The sequence below is a fragment of the Corythoichthys intestinalis genome, chromosome 2 (assembly GCF_030265065.1).
Source record: "Corythoichthys intestinalis isolate RoL2023-P3 chromosome 2, ASM3026506v1, whole genome shotgun sequence".
In the NCBI taxonomy this organism is placed as follows: Eukaryota; Metazoa; Chordata; class Actinopteri; order Syngnathiformes; family Syngnathidae; genus Corythoichthys; species Corythoichthys intestinalis.
In genome coordinates this window covers 24,731,573-24,755,363 of record NC_080396.1, presented here as the reverse complement: position 1 = coordinate 24,755,363, position 23,791 = coordinate 24,731,573, and the positions used below count along the sequence as shown (strand labels likewise).

Sequence of the window (23,791 nt, the reverse complement as noted above, 5' to 3'; positions counted from 1 at the left end):
TGAAACTGGGTGAAATGTATTCATTTTTATTACTATTATTAATTTTTTAAACCTCTCCTGTGAAGCTGCTTGGACATGGAGAATAGGAAACTTGAGTGTCCTTCCTGTCTGAACAGTTTTACCATGCGAGTTTGACAGATTCCCAGATTGTGGTTGTTCATTATGTTTTATTTATTAACTATTTATTAATGCACCCATGCCACAACTGGACCTTACCCAGGCCAAATCAGGACTCTTCTCTTCAAGTACAGGGGTCCCCAACGACCGGTCCGTGGCGCATTTGGTACCGGGCTGCGCGGAAATAATAAATAATTCATTCACGAGTGCGTTCTGGCCGATTGACTTTGGCCTGTGCCGCTTAACACACCAATATTCCTGTCTACTCTAGATATACAACTACAGAATGGAACGTCGTCATAGAAATGCATTGATTGGACTGTTAGCAGTACATCTTGTTTTGTATATCTACCGTATGTGCGCTTGGCCTCGAGAATAATGCATGACGTAGTTCGTCGCCCATCACATTTGTTCCCGGAAATAATTAGCCCCCACACTAGAATGACTGAAAAACAGACCTCTTTGGACAGATTTTTTACGGGGAAAAGGGAACCTAATGAGCCAGAAGATGAGCCTACAACCTCTAAGAAAACAAAATCTCTGCTACTTCCTAATCACTAAAGACCCACGAACTGTGAAGGAGTGGATTCATGACCCGTATGTGAATAAACCGAGTGATTCGAGCATGTCTGTGCAACCGGAATATCAGCTTGTAGAGATCGCAAATCACGGCAACCTTAAACATACATTTGAGACAACAACTCCACCGAGGTTCTGGATTAAAGTCATTTCGGAGTATCCTGACATCGCTAGGAGAGCAGTGAAACAAACGAAACAAGCTCAGGCCTCCCACTGATTCAGCGGGTGAGTTGTATTTTCCCTGCACTTAAACACGACGGGGCTAAAAACAAATGTTATTTTATATTTGCTGTATTTTTCTGCCGCACATTGCCGGTTTTCTGACAAATTTGGCATTCGCGTAATGTTAAAAATGACCGTGAATGCAGCGATTCCAAATTACATACTACAAACTTTCCTTAAAGAAAGGAATATTAACTTAAATTTGCCATGTTAGCTGCACACAACAACTGCACGCAGCTCTGTCACTTAACGACTTCGCCGTGTCGTTAAACATCAATTTACGCCATTTTCGTGTTGCACATGTATGTTTATGATGTAAATAGTTTTTTAGCACCGTTGTATAACATTGAGAGTCCAACTGAATATAAAAGAGGGCTTTTTTTCACCGCCACAAAAGCTATGGGAGCAAAATTTTATAAGGGTGCAAAATTTGACAGAACACCGGTCCGTTAAAAAAAAAAAAAGACCCAAATCACACCGGTCCGTGGTGCAAAAAAGTTTGGGGACCCCTGTTCTAGTACGCATCCCATGAACAATGAGATTTTTGTCTTTTTTATTTTAAGTGGGCCAAATCAATTATATTAAAAGTAAACTAATGAACATTTCTGCTGCAGTTTGATTCTTTTAATAAGCCATGTAAACTTGCTTTGATCCAAGGTTTTGAACAGGCGTGATAGTGGTGTGCACGGGGTACACATCCTGATGTTGCTCACAGTGGTACTCAGTGTGCTTAGGGTACCTGTGTGTCTCGTCAGACACAAGAAAAATTAGAGGGAACATTGATAATATTATTTTGAAGCGAAACTACTCTTACTCGAGTAAACGTTTTGCCTGCTCTACTCACCTCTGCATGTGACCATTATCATTTGTAGGGTTGGGCATTGAGCATTGATGGGATCTCAGACTAGTACTCCGGTTCCCCCAGAACCATTCGAATTTTAAAATTTAAATTACACGTTTCGATGCCCTGACTGCCGAGCGGGAAAAAAAATTGCTGCCCAACACCTCGAAGAAGAAGCCACATTAAGTGTGTGTGTATTGCAACTTTATTTCAACCATGGACACGGTGCAGCAGTACTAAAAGGTTTGGCTCAACTTCACTAAGAAAAATGACCAATCAGCTCAGTGCAACATTTGCAATATAATGCAAAGATGGCTGCATGACCAATATGATTAAACACCTCCGGCCACATGGAATACAAGTGCCAAGTGCATAGCTGAGTGCCGCGTATTTGACATGCTGCGTCGGTCCTCTAACCAGTCAGAACCAGGTAAGTAAAACAATAAATTACGTCTCTCTTCTGCTGCCCCCGTGACCCGACCCCGGATTAAGCGGTAGATGATGGATGAATGGAATAGTACGAAAATAAGCCGTATTACTACATTGGGCTAATGTAGCTATATAAGCAGCTACATACTTTAAGTAGCGCGTTGCTGCCTCCATTAAAATCAACAGCATTAAAAGCATCTTTTGTTTTAGAATCGGTTTTACAAATAAGGAAATCCTTATTATTTTGCCTCATCTACATTAAATTATACTCAATAGAAGAATTTACACTAAAGCTTCATCGTAGCTCCCAGCTAAGGTACATGTATGTAAAGTGCGATGCGGCTTACAGCTACATTGTATCACAAAAGTGAGTAAACCCCTCGCATTTCTGCAGATATTTAAGTATATCTTTTCAGATATTTAAGTATATCTTTTCATGGGACAACACTGACAAAATGACACTTTGACACAATGAAAAGTAGTCTGTGTGCAGCTTATATAATAGAATTAATTTATGTTCGACTCAAAATAACTCATAATATAGCCATTAATATCTTAACTCCTGGCAACAAAAGTGAGTACATCCCTAAATGTCCAAATTGAGTACTGCTTGTCATTTTCCCTCCAAAATGTCATGTGACTCGTTAGTGTTACTAGGTCCAGGTGTGCATAGGGAGCAGGTGTTTTCAAATTTGTAGTGCAGCTCTCACGCTCTCACACTGGTCACTGGAAGTTCCAACATGGCATCACATGGCAAAGAACTTTCTGAGGATCTTAACTCAATCACTCCCAGCCATTTTCACCAGAGCAAGGCCTTTCGGTCCCGGCTGTTTTTCTGGATTTTGACTGATTTTGCAAGGCCCACAGAAAATTCTGTTCTATTGCTATATAAACATGGAACCCACCAAAAGAAATATTAGACTCTCTTCTTTCAGCAGAAAAAAGTAAGTTCATATCTTTTTTTCCATTCTTTAGAAATCAGCATTAGAAAATAGCTTAGTTTGAGCAATTTTCCAATTTCTGATGAAAAAACGGAGAAAATGAACTTTTTGTAAACACATAAATTTCAAACATAACTTTGATTTGAACAAAGTTAATTAATAATGTTTTCCTTTTACAAAATACCATTAACAACCAGACAAATAGCGCTTTCGATAGCAAAGTAACAATTTATTTTCACATGACTAATGAGAGATGACGCTTTGTCGCCGAGATGACGCCGTTGTCAACACGTCAGCCGTGTAAACTCTTACCTCATCATTGTCTGTCTCACAAAGATTGATTATTTTTGCGTCTCTGCGGGGTCTGCTCGACGAGCTGCTGCACTGGGGGTCCCACTCGTTTTGCTCGGTCGTCCAGCGCCTGGCCTCCCAGGCAACCTCTCGGTTGTTTTATTCGGTCGGAGCGCCGCCTGGCATCATGCCACCAGCGCTCTGACCGTGCTGCCCGGCCGTTCATTGCTGTTGAATCGGGTGGCGGGTCTTGTAAAATGCGCTACTGCCCTCGAGTGGCCAGTTTTATTGCTTTAAAACGGGTTTGGAGCCTTGTTTTTTGTTTCTCAGATAGATCGCAAGCTTTAGATGCTTCTTGTAAAAAAAAACAAAAAAAACAAAAGACGTATAAATACGTTTTTGGGAAAATGAAGCATTTAAAAATAGAACGTATTTATAAGTTTCTGGGAGCAAATGAGTTAAAAGACATATTGTTGCGCTACATGAAGATGGCCAAGGCTACAAGAAAATTGCCAACACCCTGAAACTGAGCTGCAGCACAGTGGCTAAGATCATCCAACGTTTTAAAAGAGCAGGGTCCACTCAGAACAGGCCTCTGGTTGGTCGTCCAAAGAAGCTGAGCGCACGTGCTCAGCGTCGCATCCAAATGCTTTCTTTGAAAGATCGTCGCAGGAGTGCTGTCAGCATTGCTGCAGAGATTGAAGAGGTGGGGGATCAGCCTGTTAGTGCTCAGACCATACGCCACAATCTACATCAAATTGGTGTGCATGGCTGTCACCCCAGAAGAAAGCCTCTTCTGAAGACGATACACAAGAAAAGCCTGCAAACAGTTTGCTGAAGACATGTTAACAAAGCACATAGATTACTGGTCTGATGAGACGAAGATTAATTTGTTTGGTTCCGATGGTCTCAAGCATGTGTGGCGGTGACCAGGTGAGGAGTACAAAGATAAGTGTGTCATGTCTACAGTCAAGCATGGTGGTGGAAATGTCACGGTCTGGGGCTGCATGAGTGCTGCAGGTGTTGGAGAGTTACATTCCATTGAGAGAAACATGAACTCCAACATGTACTGTGAAATACTGCAACAGCGCATGATCCCCTCCCTCCAAATACTGGGTCGCAGGACTGTGTTCCAGCATTACAATGACCCCAAACACACCTCCAAGATGACCACTGCTTTACTGAAGAGGCTGAGGGTAAAGGTGATGGACTGCCCAACCATGTCTCCAGACTTAAACCTAATAGAACATCTTTGGGGGATCCGTGCGCAAAGTCTCAAACATCTGGCAGGTCCGCAATGTCGTCATCGAGGAGTGGAAGAGCATTCCGGTGGCAACCTGTGAAGCTCTGGTCAACTCTGCCCAGGAGAGTAAAGGCAGTTCTGGATAATAATGGTGGCCACACAAAATATTGACAGTTGACATGTTGTATGTTAATATTGACAATTTTCACTAAGGGATGTACTTACTTTTGTTGCCAGGGGTTTAGATAATTGGCTATATTTTGATTTATTTTGAGGGGAAAATAAATTAAGCTGCACACAGACTACTTTTCATTGTGTCAAAGTGTCATTTTGTCAGTGTTGTCCCATGAAAAGACATACTTAAATATCTGCAGAAATGTGAAGGGTGTACTCACTTTTGTGATACACTGTACCTTTCCCCTACGTAATATTTGTGACTTTCTCATCATATCTATGCATTCAAGCTTCATCTACACCCAGTGAACGTGTGTTCTCCACTGCAGGAGACACCATCTGTCCAGAACACTCACACTTACTGCCTGAGAAGGCAGATATGATCATTTTCCTCAACAAAAACTGTTTCTGATTTTATACTGTACTCGCTGCTAATCTGGACTGGGTTTTACAAGGTGTTTTTTGTTTGTTTGTTTGATATTCTGCACCAGGTTAGCCGATTAGTGGGAGCTCGATAACATGTAAAAATGCCTGCAGCGTAAGTCACTCTAAAACATAGGCAAGATAATATGAGTAAATATTTTCTCTGAGTTTTTTGAAAACTAAACATCTGAAAGTGCACTCCTGTGGAAAGAAACTTCATCATGTTCAAGTTCAAAGACTTATATTTATATACAAGTTAAAAATAGCCCTTTGAGAAATTCATAGTTAATAAAGTTCATATAATTTAAAAAATCAATCAAGAAGAAATTAAAATAAACTATGCAATTTTTTTTGACCATGCCTATTAAAAGAATCGGAGTTGAGGATCGTTTGGAACCGGAATCGAAACGTGGAATCGGAACCGTTCAAATTCAAACAATGCCCAACCCTAATCATTTGACTGTTTTTCAACGTTTCAGTTTTTTTGGAGCAAATTCCCGAGACAATGCCAACTGAAATTGGAGCAGTGTTGCGAAATTACCATCCAACAGTAGAAAAATCAGACCTACTGCATTTTAAAAAGCTTAATGACTGCACAAAATACCATTTACACCATCTAACGCAAATTTACCTATCCTGACCTAAGGTTATTGAGCGCTACAATCTCCTCATGAACCGCCTGTTTGTTTTTGGCAAACCTTCCCTAGTTGGATTTGTCGAAACAGAAACTTGCCATGGCTAGTGTAAATTGAATCGTGCATTGGAACAGTCTGATAACCATAAATCTCCCCTGCTTGTAAACTGCTGTCAGGATCAGAAAAACATCTTGCAAGGTGGAAATGATTCAATCTTGGGTCAATACCAATTGAAGAATTGCTTTTTGAAATAAAAATGCCGAAGCTATTATAATGGCCGAGCAGTACATGAAAGGAAATAGAAAAAAAGTGTATCGTGGCTTGAGGGACACACTCCTGTGTTAAAGATGTGCAACAATTCATAAATAAAGTAACAACTCATAGATTAGCAACTTGTCACCTTTTTATTGGACCCTCGGGAAGCCACTGAGACATCAATGGGCTCAATGTGTCCCTTCTTTAAAACGGGTGGTTGTCCAGGAAACACTATTTGATGGCACAGCTGCATTCTCCCCAATGTCCTGTAAAAATGACGAATGGCCAATGTTTTATGACTTCTATGAGTATCAATAAAAACTGAGCAAAACTCTTTGTGAACCAAAATTTTCAAACTCAATACTTGTATTTAATGTTTTCAATCACACCAAGTATAGAAATAAGATAACAATTCAAACATACACAGGCCGTTTTCAAAATCAAAAGAAACAATTTTGTGTTTTAATCAAATTGCCGCTACTATTTTTACACATTTTTTAGTGATCCTCTAATTTCAGCAAGGTATCTGTGTTAAAAGCTCCCCCCTTCAGAGTTTACCTAAAAAATACACAAGCATTTATGTTCCAAATTGTTTGAGCATTTTGATGTCGATTTCCCTTTGTGAAATTCTGACCGCTCAGAAATGTGAGCGTGTACACACAATGTTGGTCAAAGCTTCATCTGGACCTAAAATTATAACAATTGAGGGAAATTAATTTATTTTCAAATGTTTGTGCTTCAGCTTTCAAATCATGGGATTTCCACCCAGACTAGGGCTGAACGATCTCAGAATAAAATCTAATTGTTATTTTGCTGGCAGATATTGCGGTTTTGATTCGGTCAAAAACAAAACACTGCAGGCAATTACCGTATTGGCCCGAATATTAGACGGCTCTGATTATAAGAAGACCCCTTTTTCAAGACTCAAGTTTGAAAAAAGACTTTTTGAACACCAAATTAATTTTTATACAGAAAATAATTACAGTAAATCTGAAACAAATTGTATACATTATAACAATATATTTGAGAGAAAAAGCATGTTATTTTGCTTCATTCAAATCCTAAAATCTGAACATTTAAATATGTAAACTAAAGTGCAATCACATTCATAAATGAAAGGCTTCTGGTTTTTGAAATGTAAATAAACCAATCTATACAACACCATATATATATATATATATATATATATTTATATTGTGATAAAACAACAACATTGCAATAACTGCATTAACCATCAAAGTGAGGTCTAGCTGTAACTGTAGTCTTGAAACAAATCTGAATAAGGAAAAACATTGCAATAAAATAATGCAAACTGCTTAAACTTGAGAGTAACTGAGATCTATCATGACAGAACTTTACTCAAGTTCAGCATTCGCTTAATTGATATCTGACGCCATCTAGTGTCGTAAATGGGTATAATGTCTAGACCCCGAATATAAGACGACTCCCACTTTTTCAGTCTTATTTCAATGCAAAAAAACACTGTCTTATATTCTGGCCAATACGGTACTCTAATAAGGCAAGGACATTAATGTGGCCTTTCCCAAGGTTTCCTATTTTCCCTGCTCTTTCTGTGGTTCAGATCAGTAGGTGTCATAATCGTTTGTCAACTGTGGGTCTGTGAAGCCCTTTGAGACATTTTGTGATTATAGTCTATATAAATAAATGCAATATGACTAGAAACATTTGATCATCTGATGTGTGAGCTTAGCAGGATAACAAAGTGTGAATTGAATGTGAAATAATTGACAATAGATTCTAAATCAGGAATCATTAGGAAGGCTGCAAAAATGACAGTGGCTTTGACACTTTTATTTTGTCTGAAATCACAATTTTGCACAAATGGATCATGTAAACCTTGAGGTCTGTTTTGCATGGTATCATGATCATAATCGAACCATTATGCATTTAAAGATATTGTCTTTGTTTCCAATCACAACCCATAAATCTATATACATCACAAATTGGTCTCATGTCAAAGATGCCCAATCCTCGTAGCAATTTTCTTATTAGTGGGCAAGTGTTGAGAATTTCTCAACTCAACTCAAAATTTACATAAATACTTAATTGGTTGCAATTACTCCGCTTAAGTCATATGCTTTACATCCATGGAGTTTTTTCAACTCCTTTATCTGATGACAGTAAGATTTTTGTGCAGCAGCAATCCAAGATTCTGTCCAGCAAAGGGTTCTGTTTTGCTTCACTGTGTTGTAAATCTCTTGACAGGAGGGACCACAACTTTCAACAAGGTTAAAGGAAGGTCAGGTGAGGAAGGGGGGCATGCCATTTTTATTCATCATTAAAGGAAACATAAAAAGCATTTTCTCTCAATGCAAACTGTTCCCATGTGTTTTCATAAGATTTATCTGACAATACATCAATAATCAAAACTTAGAAATATGATCTATGTCCAGTGTGGTTAGGGTCTTCTAACTCGCATGTCAGACAGTTATTTATGCTAACATCACTATGTAGTCATTTCAGTCTAGGTCCGTGTTTATTGTCCTTTCCGCCTGATAGCATGTTGCTCAGCTAAAACTTAAAAGTCCACCACGTGGAGAAACAGGGAAAGGTGCAGCCTTGTCACATACCAGGCTCAATGCTGCGTGCTAAGACCGTACTGGCTTTGCTAGACATGGTGCCATGGGGAAAACAAAAAGTTTTTTGAAACTACCAGAATAACCGTTTCATCCTTCGATACTGTATCCATCAGGCGGCACAAGATCCAACTGGGAGTGTTCAAACTCTGAGAACGAAGACAGTTGTAGTACTGTTGATACCATCAGCCCGCCTAAAATATGTAAGCCGGCACCAGACGTTCCTCAAACCTACTTAATCAAAGGCAATTGGACTGACAAGAGGTTCCAACCATAAACCCGTTGTCTATTGGAGGAGTCAACATGACTTGTAATAAAAAGCACACCATCACAAATGTGAAATATCAACGCATAGGTGTAAGCAACAATAGCAGAAGGACTGTCATCATAGGCGGAGTTTGACTTTTGGGCCGGGGGGGGGCACAACATGTAGTGGCCCTAAAACGCAGTGTCAGCAGTAAAATTAACTTACAAGAATATGTATAACAAGTTGAAAATGAGCGTTTTTTTTGTTTCCCATCATTGTTGAGGGGAATTCTAAATCAGTGGCCTATACTACGAAGCCGGTTTTCTGGCTTAGCAGGGTAACTTCGAGAGTAACTTTATCACGTGCGACGTAAGTTCGCGGCTATGCGAGACTACGAAAGGTGGATATGTTGGAACCGAGAAGTGTTGCCATGGCAACACACGCCACACGCCAAACCTGGTCGTGTCAGAGTTAGATCTTGCTTAACATCAGGATTCCAATTAACCACGCTCTATTTAAACAGCACTCCTCCGCGGACGTGTCCTCCTGACAATGACAGCGTACTTGGACGACCCATACGACATTGGCGCGCGGATTGTGAGGGGCTCTCTCCGGAGGGCACGGGTATTTCGGGACCGCCAGAATCCGCTGGCGTACCCGGAAGATGTTCTCCATGAAAGATATAGATTTTCAGCTGAGGGAATTCTTTACCTGTGCCAACTGGTCTAGGCAGACGTCACTAATGTAACCCGCCGAGTCAGGCCCTCACAACCGCGCAAATTGTGTGTGCCTGTCCGTGCGCTCTTTCGCCAGGGACAATATATGTATTCCATCGGTGATGCTGAATATCTGCGTAAGAACACTGTCTGCCGTATTATTCGGAGCGGGGTATGGAAACGCTTCAAATTGATGCATTTATAATAATCATTGAAATATGTAGACTATTTAAACATTGAGAAAACTTGCGTTTTTTTCTGCCAACTTGAGGAGATTAAATTAAATGTCAAATCCACTGATAGGACAGACGCACAAATATAAAAGTTTATTGAATATGCATCTTACAGTCTTGTTTAACTGTGAAAAATCGTTACAAAAGACGGGCTTTTATTTACGCAACAACGCATGGCATCCCTGCATTTCCTTCTTCTCCTGAGTCCTCACAAATATAACTTTTTTTTGGGGGGGTGGGGGGGGGTTGTCGGGCTCGGTCCTGCAAATCAAGTTTATTGGTCGGGTCGGGCTGGATTTTTTTAGGCCCAAACTAAAAAAAAAGAACATATGTATTCGTACAGTCAAGGGGACTAAACATACAATCATCCTGTTTCGTGTGGTGATGCGTCACAATTATTTCTTACTGTTAATGTACCAAATCTTATTGTATTGTCCTGACAGCAGGCTTTATTTCTTTTCATGGACATAAGTAAACTGGCATATTGACGCACTCACAAATCACACGATCTGTAAATTCGCTGTCAACAGACCCGTTGCGCTCTACTCGCCGAAGCGGTGTTGGATTTCGCGGTGAGGGTGGATTTTAATTCCTCATAATTCCGCATGATCATCGCGCATTCCTCCTCCGTGAAGTAAGGTGCCCGTGCCATCGTCACAAGTAGTGTTTGACTCTGGTCACCGCCCCCTTTTATGTGAACGCGCAGTAACTCTGACTGGGTTGACACAGGTTCGACTAATCAACCTCATAATCAGCGTCGTAGCACCGACTGACCACAAACTAGACAACCAGGTTTTGTCAACTCCGGTTACCCGATGGTAAACTGGATTACTTCTGGGGAGGTTGAACTCGGTTCGTAGTATAGGCCACAGGCTGCTTAGGAATTGTCCTCCACTGAATATGGTAGGCCCGCCGGTGTTGTGCCAGTGTAGTTACCCCAGTCAAAAATTGTATCCCCTGGGCGGAGCCATATGGAGGTAGATTTGTGTCTTCATTATTCTATCAAAAAAATGTATTTGAATGCAAAAATAAATTTAAAACTCAAAAAAATGCATTTTGTTTTAAGTCAGATTTTTTTTTGTGATTAATGTTGTTTTGTCTTTGGGCCACATTTTGGCTAAGACATTTGTGTCTTTATTATTCAATCAAAAAATAAGTTGCTTCAAAAATATATATATTTTCAAACGAAAAATCACTTCAAGCAAAAAAAAAACAAAAAAAAAAAAAACAAAAAAAACATTTCAATCATAGAAAAAAGTTTTTGAATGCGAAAAAATATTTGAGACTCAAACATTTGCATTTGAATACTTAATTTTTATAATAATTGTTTTCTTTGATTTTAGCAATCCTTATTGTTTTTGGGCCAAATTATGGGTAGGTCATTTGTGTCTAAATCATTCAATCCCCCCAAAAGTTGCTTCACTCCCCCCAAAAATATTTTCAAACAAAGAAAATCATTTGAAAAATAAAATTGCCCTCCCCTATTTTTTTTTTTTTTAAATAATATGCAAAGCAAATGACCGCCCAAGGTGCTAGTCACATGATATGTTCGAAAAATAATTTTGACCCATGATAAAAAAAATCTTTTTTTTTGGTGTTCATTTCATTCATTTTTGTTGTTTGCTTCAATGTCAATTACACGCAATGACACTTTTCGGCCACCAGCCCCCCCCCCCCCCCCCAAACTCCCCTTAAGATTGCCATCAAAATAAACTCCCAAGAAGTTAACAGATAATTTGTATTTATCAGCATTCAGCACAGAACATGCGCATGGTACAATCGTTGGCTTTCCAACACAAAAATAATCCAAAACACAAGACCATACGGAGCACTTAGTCAATACAGCAGAAAAACATTCAAGAAGGTTCTGGTGTAGCCATTACAATTACAGTCCCCTGATCTCAATACCACTCAGCCAATCTGAAAACGTATCTAACATATAGTAGGCTTACATGTATGACTTGTGTAGGCCCGGGAGGCTTCTGGCCAAGAAAAGGCAGTTCTCCAACATGAGAAAATAGACCGACTCTCACCAAAAGCCAACACTGATGCTAAAGGAGTTAAACTGTGTTACAAGTTAACAGAATGCAAAGCTTTGCACAGATCCTCTAATTTTATTATTGCCATGTTTAAATATTGTGTAATACTGAAATGCCTTCTAATTAGGCCCCGAGCACAGTTTACAGGGTGCACATTTGCCTTTCTAGGCATTGGCGCCTAGAAAGTTCGTTGGATCCTCCTCAAAATTGGTGAGAATGTTCAAGAGACATATAAGATCTCAAGTTATCAAAATGGTCTGGGGTGATTCAGTCAGCTTTTTTTCTTGGCAACACACCACTTCAGTAAATGACTAATAACTCCCTGATCCAATGTTCAGTCTTTTTCAAATGTGGCACGTATGAGAAGTATCCCAGCCTGAAAACAACTGCATTGAATTACTCATTCAGAATGCCGCCCCCTGCTGGGAACAGGAAACACCCTTTGTTACTAGACAGGCTCCTCCTCCAGGGTAAAAAAAATTAATTGACCTCACACCTGCATCAGGAGAGCCTTAAGACATGTGTTCAGGTACCAGATGAAAAAGTAAGTTTCTTTGAAGCAGAGTGGTTCAAATAGGAAATTGAAAATCACCGTTGCCAATTTGTCTCAACACAATTTTGAACAGTCATAACATGGCAGATATGCAACATATCTGTTCTGTGCCAAACCTCCCATGCTTGATGAGAGTCGTACCTTGAAGGGTCCTGTAGGGGTCATTTGCATCAATCCTACAGTACCAACTACTGTAGTGGTAACAGAAAGTCACTATTAGGCATGTGCCGTAATGATATTTTGACGGTACGATAACCGTGAGGAAAAATACCGCGGTTTCATGGTATTGCAATTATAGCTCCAAAATGTGTTATTTTGAGATGTATGGCTTAAAGAAAAAAAAAAACTTTTTTCCATTGAATAGGATTTTTTTCCCCCCAGAACATATTTGCAAATTGGAACATGAATATAATGTTAAAATAAATTAACAACAAAAACAAATATTTTAAATAAAATTAAAATAAATAGAACTTATAGACCCTACCCACGTGACGTCACAACTCCGCTCTCCTGACTGGTGCCGCCCACTTGTCCGTCAACACATCGTGTTGACCTGTTACGGCTACGTACATTCCTCCTATTTACGGCGTGTTTTTCTGCTCGTTAACATTAATCATCAAAATGGTGAAGGCGTGTGTGGCGGTCGGTTGCAATAACAGAGAAGATAGACGGAGAGACTTGAAGTTCTACCGGATTCCGAGAGACACGGAGAGGAGAGAGCGAGATGGGCTGCTGCAATTCGACGAGAAAGCTGGGCTCCAAACGATTACCACAGATTATGTAGTAGTCATTTTATATCTGGTAAGATGCATTTAATATATGTTTAGAGGGTTTTGGGCTGACAACCACAATTAAGATCATTGCTAGGCTAATCGCCGACAACATACACGTATGTATGTAGTGAGTGCTATTGCTAAACCATATAAACATTAAAAGCCCTAGCTCCATTGACAAATGACATGAAATACATTAGACTTGACAGTGGATGTTAGCAAGAACAAAAGATTTTGAATTGAAAATTTCGTAACTCACCTTCCGAGCACAAGATTCCTGCCGAATTTTCGTGTACCAGGACCTGTTTCACCCAACCAGCAACGTAGCATTTATAAGCCTCCAAGCTCTTAAAGTTTTTCAAACTTTCGTGAGAATAGGCTGATTTTGTGTGGACAAGATAGTTGTAAATATCAGGGTCAGGCAGAGACGGCGAAGGCAGCCGGTCAAAAATCATCGATTTAGGCATCAAATATGGATCTGGCGACTGTATAGAACGTAGCTTTTCCACATAACGCCTTTTATGCAACACATCCAGTGAGTTTACGGCATCAGAAAGCACCGGGTCTTCCATGAAATGCATTTTAAATTCCTCGATCAATTGAAACCAATGCTAATACAGAGACAAAATGACGGACAAGTGGGCGGAACCATACAGCGAGCACGTGGTTTTATGACGTCGGTGGGTAGGGTCTATAGACTATACCCACATCCACAGATCAAGTTGCTCACAAGATTAGAGAAAGAACAAAATAATTGCTATAAAAAAAAGTAAAAACACTTCTAAATAAAATTGAAAAAAAATATATAGTGTATGACTATTGGGAGGGGAGCTCAAGTGAAGTTTCGCCATTTTCAGCCACTGTGTCAACTCTAGTCTAAATGATGTCATGCCTTTGTATTAAGAAGAACATAAAGAATTCATAAGTTAATAAGTTAGTTAAATGTATAAGTTAGTTCAAATGTAAATATTGTTGTGGAAAGGTTTATATAAAAAAAAAACAAAAAAAAAAAAAACAAACATTGGGAGTGAGACCTCTCCAGCATGCTCCAGCACCTCAAAACCCAGTTTATTAATGGTTTCAGTGGTTTCTTTGGCAACTTGTGGGCATGCGTTGTCATGCTGCAGCAAAACTTTGACAGTAATCCTCAGCGTTTGGTACAAATTGCAGGCTTCAGGCGCTTGGCTAGCAAATCAGAGTAGATGTAATTGTGTGTGTGTGTGACTGATGATTGTACTCCTCCTTTCCACAAAATCCTCCAAAATAGGCCCTTCAGAATCACACAAAATTGATAGCATTACCTTTCCTGCAGAAAGTTGACTCTTGAATTTTTTCTTTACCGGGGAAGACGGCTGTTTCCACTCCAACCTTTGAATTTTGGTTTCAGGACTGTAGTGATGAACCCATGTGATTCATCTCCAGTGACTATTCGACCTTTATTGTTGTGGCGGTTCAGTAACGTTTGGCAGATATCCATACATCTACGCTTTTGCTCTTCTGTAAGCTGTCTTGGCATACACCTTGCAGAAACTTTATTGTACCCATGATTTCATGAATGATTTCTTGAGCAGAGTCAAAACTGATCTGCAAAGATTGTGCTATCTCATCAATAGTTGTGCATTGGTTTGCCAATATCATTTGTTGAACTAACACAGTCTTCTCTTTTCTGGTGGAGGTTGATGGACACCCTGCTCCGTCTGCATGTTTCACACTGGTCCGGTTATTTTTAAACTTCCACTCAGATACCGTTCTTCTCGATAATGCATTGTCCCCATATTGTGCTAAGAGCCTTTTATGAATTTCTACCCCCGGTGAACCTTCTGACCACAAAAATCAGACCACAGCACATTGTTCATCTCTGGTGCTTTGTGCAAGTGGAGCGTCCATTTTTATCAACTGAAAATAACACTTGTTAAAACTGAATGAACAATTAGATTAGCTGACCGCAATCACGTGACACAGTAGTCAACACATGTTAAAAAAATGAAAAAGCTAAAACAAGAGTGTGCTATAGAGCAATGTGCAGATAATTTTTAATTGACTCGCGTATTTCTCATCTCAGGATATACGAAAACATCTCTTTCAGCCATGCCCACAACACAAAAGCGGTTCCACACAATAAAAAGACACGTGTTTCGAGCACATGTTAGTTTCTCATGAGATGATGAGAGAGGTGGACGCTTTGGCATGACCCTGAGCTGTGTGCCGCCTGAGTTGCACCGAACTGCGAGGGGCCCTTCAGTCCAGCTTGCAGGTTTAGCTTGTTTTAAATCCTATTCAAAATAAATTAAGTGTTTTGCGTAAATGTTTTCTTGAAAGAATAGTAAACATCTTACAATTTCTACCAGAGAACTGAAATCAACACAACTGGAAACACTTTGATCCCTTGAAAATTGAGTTAATGAGCTTGTGGAAAATTAGTTGCACATTGCAAGAATGTTGTGTACAACAGGGGCTGGTAAATTTGTGGCAATCAAAACTATAGAATGTTACCTGCTGAAAAGCTCATCCCACTTGAGAGTGTCTACGTCCTGGTGCTCCGATTTCTCAAGCAAACAGTCACACAGTATTGGGTTGATTCTCACGTAACTGGTTGGGAGAAAAACACACCGGAATGATTGCCTCCTTTGCAGTTGAGCATCATTCAGCTAACTGCATGGCAGGGCACATGTTGCCTTGTTAAGATCTTCAAGGCTAACTATTTAATCTACCACAAAACATCAATTTATTTAGCACATGAAAAGATAGACAAGATTTTTAGGCCTGAAAAAGAACAAAGATGCCTCTTCTGATTCAGAGTCACATTTTAGCATTTTATCTGATTACAGCAGCATCACATGGCCTGGGGATGCAAATGTTGGTGCCCTTTTACCACGGCACCATATCCAATCCTGAAGCAAACAGCCCCTTATTATGGTTCGATCCTTACAATGTTCTATTATTGTAGGAACACATTTTTTTATGCGTCATGCCATCTGACTCACTACATTACCCTGTTTATCTGCTAATAATATGTACTCACTTCTTATTCTTTTCATCCACCAAGTCATTGTTCTTCACATACTCAGTGACAATGCTTCTCACCTCAGCAGGCTGCAGTGCCACACCTTTCCTGTGGAGGCACCAAAGAAAATCAACCCCAATAGAACTAATTTAATAGAATGCATATAACTTACATAACCTATTAAAAATCTAGTAATGAATAAAAATGTTCCTTCTTTGAAAAAATCAGATCATGTCATGTTTAATATAAATTAACATAATGTAAAGCAAGAATGCACCCCAATTACCACATTTTTCGGACTATAAGTTGCAGTTTTTTTTCCATAGTTTGGCTGGGGGTGCGACATACTCAGGAGCGACTTATGTGTGAAATTATTAACACATTATGATATCATTTCACATGTTATTTTGGTGTTTTGGAGTGACACTGATGGTTTGGTAAACTTGTTAGCATGTCCTTTATGCTATAGTTATCTGAATAACTCTTAATAGCTATGGCCACGCTCATGTTCTCCCTTTGGCAATGTGTGTTCAATTGTACTATTGACTTTTTTTAATATTGAAATTTAGGCCGTCAAAATTATCGCGTAAACAGGCGGTAATTAATTTTTTAAATTAATCATGTTAAAATATTTGACGCAATTTACGCACATACCCCGCTCAAACAGATTAAAATGACAGCACAGTGACATCTCCACTTGTTACGTGTGTTTTTTTTGTGTCTTGTCGTCCTCTGCTGGCGCTTGGGTGCGACTGATTTTATAATTATTGACATCAACAATGGCGAGCTACTAGTTTATTTTTTGATTGAAAATTTTACAAATTTTATTAAAATGAAAACATTAAGAGGGGCTTTGGTATAAAATTTCTATAACTTGTACTAACATTTATCTTTTAACCCCTGGGTGTTATTTGTCCATTTTTTGGCTTTTTTCGTTTTTTTCTGTGTTTAAAAGGAAAAAAAGCATATGAAAAAATACACTAGGGAGCTGATATTTCCTGCAGGATACTAAATCATGTAGAAGTTCGAAATGGCACCATCCGGCAATTTCTAACTTATTGCAAACAGGCTGGGAAGATTTGCACTAAACTCTTGTTATTTTGCCATTTTTTGGCTCATTGACTCCCATTATAAATCATGATTTTTAATATGCTGTAAACCTGATGTTTTATCATGCATTTTCCGTGATTATTGATGCAATCGCTTCTTTGGCGAGTCAAAAACATGCAGATAAAAAATTTTTTGTGTTGACACCCAGAAGTCACTAGATGGAGCCATAGGCCAATACATGAATTTTCTTGCGAAGCTAGCTTCAGATCGGTCAAAAATTAATGCAATAAAGACGGTTGGCTTTACAAAAAAAATGGTGTCAATGTTGTCTGAGCTCACTTTCAGTCTATTTGGGCATGCGTATTTGCAATTTTGCACGTTTGCACAAGACAATAAAAAGGTACTTCCCGGAAATGCAAAAAAACCAAAACAAAAAACCACGTGTTTATTGTTGTCGTTTGAATTTCAACTTTTATTGGTTGGGTGTTTGAATTTCTTTACTCTCATTGGTTCTGGGCATTTTGGGAGTCTCTGTTCTCGCGAGGATCACCATTTTGCATTTCTTCCAACACAACTTATGATCGATGGCGGCGAGAAGTATTTCACCGCAGGACACGATTCGAATGGTGTTAGAAAATCCTGATTCCGACGACGACGACCTTTGTTCGGACGCTTCTTTGGAGAGCCCAGAAGACATTGAACAAATTCTTCCGGACTTTCGATGCCGGAGGAGGACGGCTTTGATGACGAGGATTAGGAAATAGTTGACAACATAACGAGATGAAAGCGGGGAGCAGAAGGCGGGGGCACGGACATGACCACGTTGAGGCGCATGACGAAAATGACGGCGATCGAGGTAATGACGAGAGTGAGTAAGCAAATGTTTTGCATATCAAGGTTTGTCTTGTAAAAGCTGATCAAAGATCAAAGCTGTTATTGTTGCGTGCGCTTGTGCTTTGCAGGCCTGAGGCACATACTCCTGCCGCCGGCGCGCACTCAGGTGGCCAATGTGTGTTTTTTCACATGCCGGACATTTCGTCATGCAGCGCGTTTGTGCTGTTCACGGAGATCTACCCTCGTTTGTGCTGTTCACGGAGATCTACCCTGAGTGGAACGTGAAGAAAAGCTACAAGCGCCGACTATTTCTTGAGGAACTTGGCAAGGCTCTAATTCGGCCAGAAGTCCTAAAACGGGAACCACCGCCTTCTGCCGAAGGCTTGGTTGAGCAGCGAGCTGGACCCCCGTCCAAGCGCAAACAATGTGGCCTTTGCACAAAGCCACTTCGGGCTTCGAACATAATAATAAATAATAATACATTTTATTTATAACGCACTTTACATTTGAACAACAAATCTCAAAGTGCACATCATGAATTGTGTATGTTGTTATTATGTTAACTGTTATATTGTATGTATGTTTTGTAAAATTGTTAACATAAATTCTATTATCAAATCAGTTATTGTCACGTTGTCACAGTCTTGTTCTAAAACAAAAAATCTATTGTTACGACTTTTACTTATCCAATGATGTAATTATGTAATATAAAATATTTTAGTTTGATTTATATATAGCCTATATAGCATAGTTAGTTTTACTATTAGGATAATGCTGCTATTATTGTCCATAGGGGGCCAAAACAAAAAAACTATATGTTTAGATAGGTCTGATGCCACTGAACATTGTGAGTGGTTGAAAATGAAAACATATTCAGAAATAACTTAGTTATCACACTTCAAAGGAAAAGCCATTTTTTGGACAAAATCACAAGAGTTGAATGTAAATGAGAAAACTGCAATTGTGTAAAAAGTGGGTGTGCATAAAAAAATTGGTTGTTACGACTTGTGGACTTATTCAAGCCTCTAACTATGTGATATGGAATATTCAAATTAGACTTTTGTTTTTTATATATATACAGCATAGTTAGTTTTGCTATTCGGATAATGCTGCTATTATTGTCCATAGGGGGCATTGAAAAATAAAAAAAATAAAAAACTTTATATGTGTAGATAGGTCTGACGCCACTGAAGATTTTGAGTGGCTGAAAGTGAAAAAATATTCAGAAATGACTTAGTTATCACACTTCAAAGGAAAAGCCATTTTTTGGACAAAATCACAAGAGTTTAGTGTAAATGAGAAAACTGCAAATGTGTAAAAACTGGGCATGCATAAAAAAATCGGTTGTTATGACTTAACGACTTATTCAAGCCTCTAACTATGTGATATGGAATATTCAAATTAGACTTTTGTTTTTTATATATATACAGCATAGTTAGTTTTGCTATTCGGATAATGCTGCTATTATTGTCCATAGGGGGCATTGAAAAATAAAAAAAATAAAAAACTATATATGTGTAGATAGGTCTGATGCCACTGAAGATTTTGAGTGGTTGAAAGTGAAAAAATATTCAGAAATGACTTAGTTATCACACTTCAAAGGAAAAGCCATTTTTTGGACAAAATCACAAGAGTTTAGTGTAAATGAGAAAACTGCAAATGTGTAAAAACTGGGCATGCATAAAAAAATCGGTTGTTATGACTTAACGACTTATTCAAGCCTCTAACTATGTGATATGGAATATTCAAATTAGACTTTTGTTTTTTATATATATACAGCATAGTTAGTTTTGCTATTCGGATAATGCTGCTATTATTGTCCATAGGGGGCATTGAAAAATAAAAAAAATAAAAAACTATATATGTGTAGATAGGTCTGATGCCACTGAAGATTTTGAGTGGTTGAAAGTGAAAAAATATTCAGAAATGACTTAGTTATCACACTTCAAAGGAAAAGCCATTTTTTGGACAAAATCACAAGAGTTTAGTGTAAATGAGAAAACTGCAAATGTGTAAAAACTGGGCATGCATAAAAAAATCGGTTGTTATGACTTAACGACTTATTCAAGCCTCTAACTATGTGATATGGAATATTCAAATTAGACTTTTGTTTTTTATATATATACAGCATAGTTAGTTTTGCTATTCGGATAATGCTGCTATTATTGTCCATAGGGGGCATTGAAAAATAAAAAAAATAAAAAACTATATATGTGTAGATAGGTCTGATGCCACTGAAGATTTTGAGTGGTTGAAAGTGAAAAAATATTCAGAAATGACTTAGTTATCACACTTCAAAGGAAAAGCCATTTTTTGGACTAAATCACAAGAGTTTAGTGTAAATGAGAAAACTGCAAATGTGTAAAAACTGGGCATGCATAAAAAAATCGGTTGTTATGACTTAACGACTTATTCAAGCCTCTAACTATGTGATATGGAATATTCAAATTAGACTTTTGTTTTTTATATATATACAGCATAGTTAGTTTTGCTATTCGGATAATGCTGCTATTATTGTCCATAGGGGGCATTGAAAAATTAAAAAAAATAAAAAACTTTATATGTGTAGATAGGTCTGACGCCACTGAACATTTTGAGTGGCTGAAAGTGAAAAAATATTCAGAAATGACTTAGTTATCACACTTACAAGGAAAAGCCATTTTTTGGACAAAATCACAAGAATTTAGTCAAGATAAAATAACGCCCAAGGGTTAAGAACTACAGGCATGTAGAGAGCTGATTTACAAAGTCAGCATAACCAATGGCGTACCGCAAGCAACACGTCACTTCCGTTCATTAATATTCATGACATTAGCTACTGTTGCTAAGTAAGGACAAGCCACCGTTTGTCCCTAATAGATGAATGGAAATCGTGTACGAAGGAGATGTTTACAGAGTTAAACCTACCAATTCTCTCCGAAAATGATGTGCCTGGTGCCAAATTCACTGGCAAAGATGTGGAAGAACATAAAAATGTTCAGTTAAAGAGATGACTTTAGTGTCGAAGGCTGAAAAAGACGAAAAAAAACGAGCCGACCTAAGCATAGCTTTAGCTTTTTTATCGACGCGACTGACAATGACATTCTCCTGTTTCAACAAGCTATCCTTTACCATCAGCCCTGTCTTTCTTATATATCCTCTGGTTGTCCTACGTCTCTTACCGTTCTTGGGGGTAATTTAGTTAGCGTTGTGTAGCAATCGCAAATGCTACTCAGTAACAGCCAACAAACACTTTTAATTTTTTCATTGATAACACATCTTAATCCTATAATTTATTTACACTTGCCCCTTACTAAAGTTGTTTTTTTATATATATACACAACAGAAACGGTAACAGCGGCAGTCAGATACCATTGTAATTCTTTTCAGGTCATTCATTGTCATACAGAAGCAGTACGGCACAACGTTACGCTAAAAAAAAAAAGTTAAAAATATAAAAATGGCTTAACTCTTTGTCCTCTGAAAGACCATGCCAACCCAACATAATGTTTACTGCAGATGAAACGTGAATGGATTTGCCGAACTGGTGTTAAAGTCCGTGCAAGTTGATTCGGTCTTCACATTTTTTCCTCTCGAGTTTTTGGTTTCCGGAAACGTATGAAGAAAACATCCTTCATGTGTCATAATGTCTAGAGTCGTTTCTACAAGTTCCAAAAAAGCAATGCGTGATCGGCATGTTCGTTTTTGAAAGATTACCAGAGAAAAGTAGCACTTTTTACGTTGGGTCTATGCGAGGGCGGGTCTATAATGTCCCACTTCGGCTTTACTTCCGCTTTACGATACGACGTCACGGTCTAAAAATAGCCTGCGTTCGGTACGCCATTCCATGAACAATTCAAATAATACAATAAAGCATTCAAAGAGGCAAGAATTTTCCATAAAAAAAATAAAAAACATCACAGACATTGAAAACTCAAATGCCTTTTCTCCATCATCGACCTTACATCCAGCATGATTTTTTTTTTTTTTTTTTTAAATCAGTCTTTTAATCTCAGAATGTAATTTTTAAACAACTGGGCAAAAAAATATACTGCAGAATTTTGCCGGAAGGAGTCTCCCCTTCAACGTAAAACCAACAACCTGCCTTTTAAATCCATCACCACATTTCCCTTAAAAATATTTTATGGCTTCTTTGAGTTACAGGTTTTACATGTTGCAAATTACTCTCTTTAACCATCTTCCCCACTACTTACAAAATGACAGTAAAGCTCCTCTGTGCCATTTAGACTGCAGCAATTTAAGTAATGACCAACCTTTTTCCAATTACTGGTGTTCAACAAATTAAATTGTTTCTTAGAATGATTCTTGGGTATGAGTCTTGGTTTTGGATGAACCATAACATCATGACTTCCCTTTCAAAGTTTACCAACAACGTCAGGTAAAATACGGATTTACAAGAACTTACAGCCGTGTTTGTCGATATGAAAACTTAATGTGTGCCTCTCTGGTTATTTTTAACTTGTTCGTAACCGTCAGTCATGTGAAAAATTAGGACACCCTATGCAAGCCTGTATGTTTTCTAACATGGATATTTAACATCAATTTTAACAATCTTGAGGGATTCAAGTAATAGAACTAAACAATTAAAACTGAAAAAAAAAAAAAAAAAAAAAAAAAAAAAAAAAAAAAGATTATTTATTATTATTTTTTTAGAACTTTCTGTAAAATGTCATTTCAAATGAATACAATTTCTGTTGAGGAAAAAAATAGGACACCCCCCACACTCAATCCCATTTAAAATGGCTAAAATCACAATCAGGGGTATCACATCAGGTGCACATGATTAGAACATCATAACCCAGTGTTTTGAATGAGGATTGCCTTACTTAAACCTCACGTTTAGTTTGGTGTGCCCCTGACTGTTGAAATGAGAGAAAACAGGGTGGTGAGATCAAAGGAGCTGTCTGAGGCCTTCAGAAAGAAGATTGTCGATGCTTATGAGTCTGGTAAGGGATTTTCAAAGATCCAAAAAGAATATAAAATCATACATTCCACTGTCCGGAAATTAGTCTACAAGTGGAGGACATTCAAAACAACTGCCAACATGCCCAAGTCTGGCCGTCCAACAAAGTTCACCCCGAGAGCAGACCGTAAGATGCCAAGTCTCCAAAAACCCTAAAATGTTATCACGGTACCTACAGCAGGCTCTTGCTCCTGTTGATGTGAAAGTGAATGCTTCTACAATCAGAAAGATACTTCACAAGTTTAACCTTCATGGGAGGTGTGCAAAGAGAAAACTTTTGCTCTCCAACAAGAACATGAAAGCCAGACTGAAGTTTGCCATAGTGAATATAGACAAAGACCAGGACTTCTGGAATAATGTTCTCTGGACAGATTAGACTAAAACTGAATTATTTGGACACCAGAACAGAGAACATGTTTGGCGTAAACCCAATACAGCATTCCAGGAAAAGAACCTCGTACCAACTGTGAAGCATGGAGATGGAAGTGTCATGGTTTTGGGGATTTGCTTTGCTATAGCAGGACCTGGCCAGCTCATAGAATCCCCCATGAATTCTATCGTGTATCAGAGAGTGCTTGAAGAACATATGAGATATATGTGAAAATTTTTAAGCTGAAGCGAACTGGACCCTG

At 38.5% G+C, this 23,791-nt stretch overlaps 1 protein-coding gene across 2 annotated transcripts in view; it reads right to left on the bottom strand.

Moving 5' to 3' along the window:
- Nucleotides 1-23,791, bottom strand: part of eif2d (eukaryotic translation initiation factor 2D) — a 59,651-nt gene that overhangs the window by 1,050 nt on the left and 34,810 nt on the right. For both annotated transcript variants that reach the window (XM_057821466.1, XM_057821461.1), the window contains exons 11-13: nucleotides 16,331-16,420; nucleotides 15,802-15,897; nucleotides 6,296-6,416 (exon numbers count right to left, since the gene is read on the bottom strand). In XM_057821466.1, coding sequence (XP_057677449.1) covers nucleotides 6,296-6,416; nucleotides 15,802-15,897; nucleotides 16,331-16,420 — 307 coding nt within the window. The remainder of the gene's footprint in view (nucleotides 1-6,295; nucleotides 6,417-15,801; nucleotides 15,898-16,330; nucleotides 16,421-23,791) is intronic.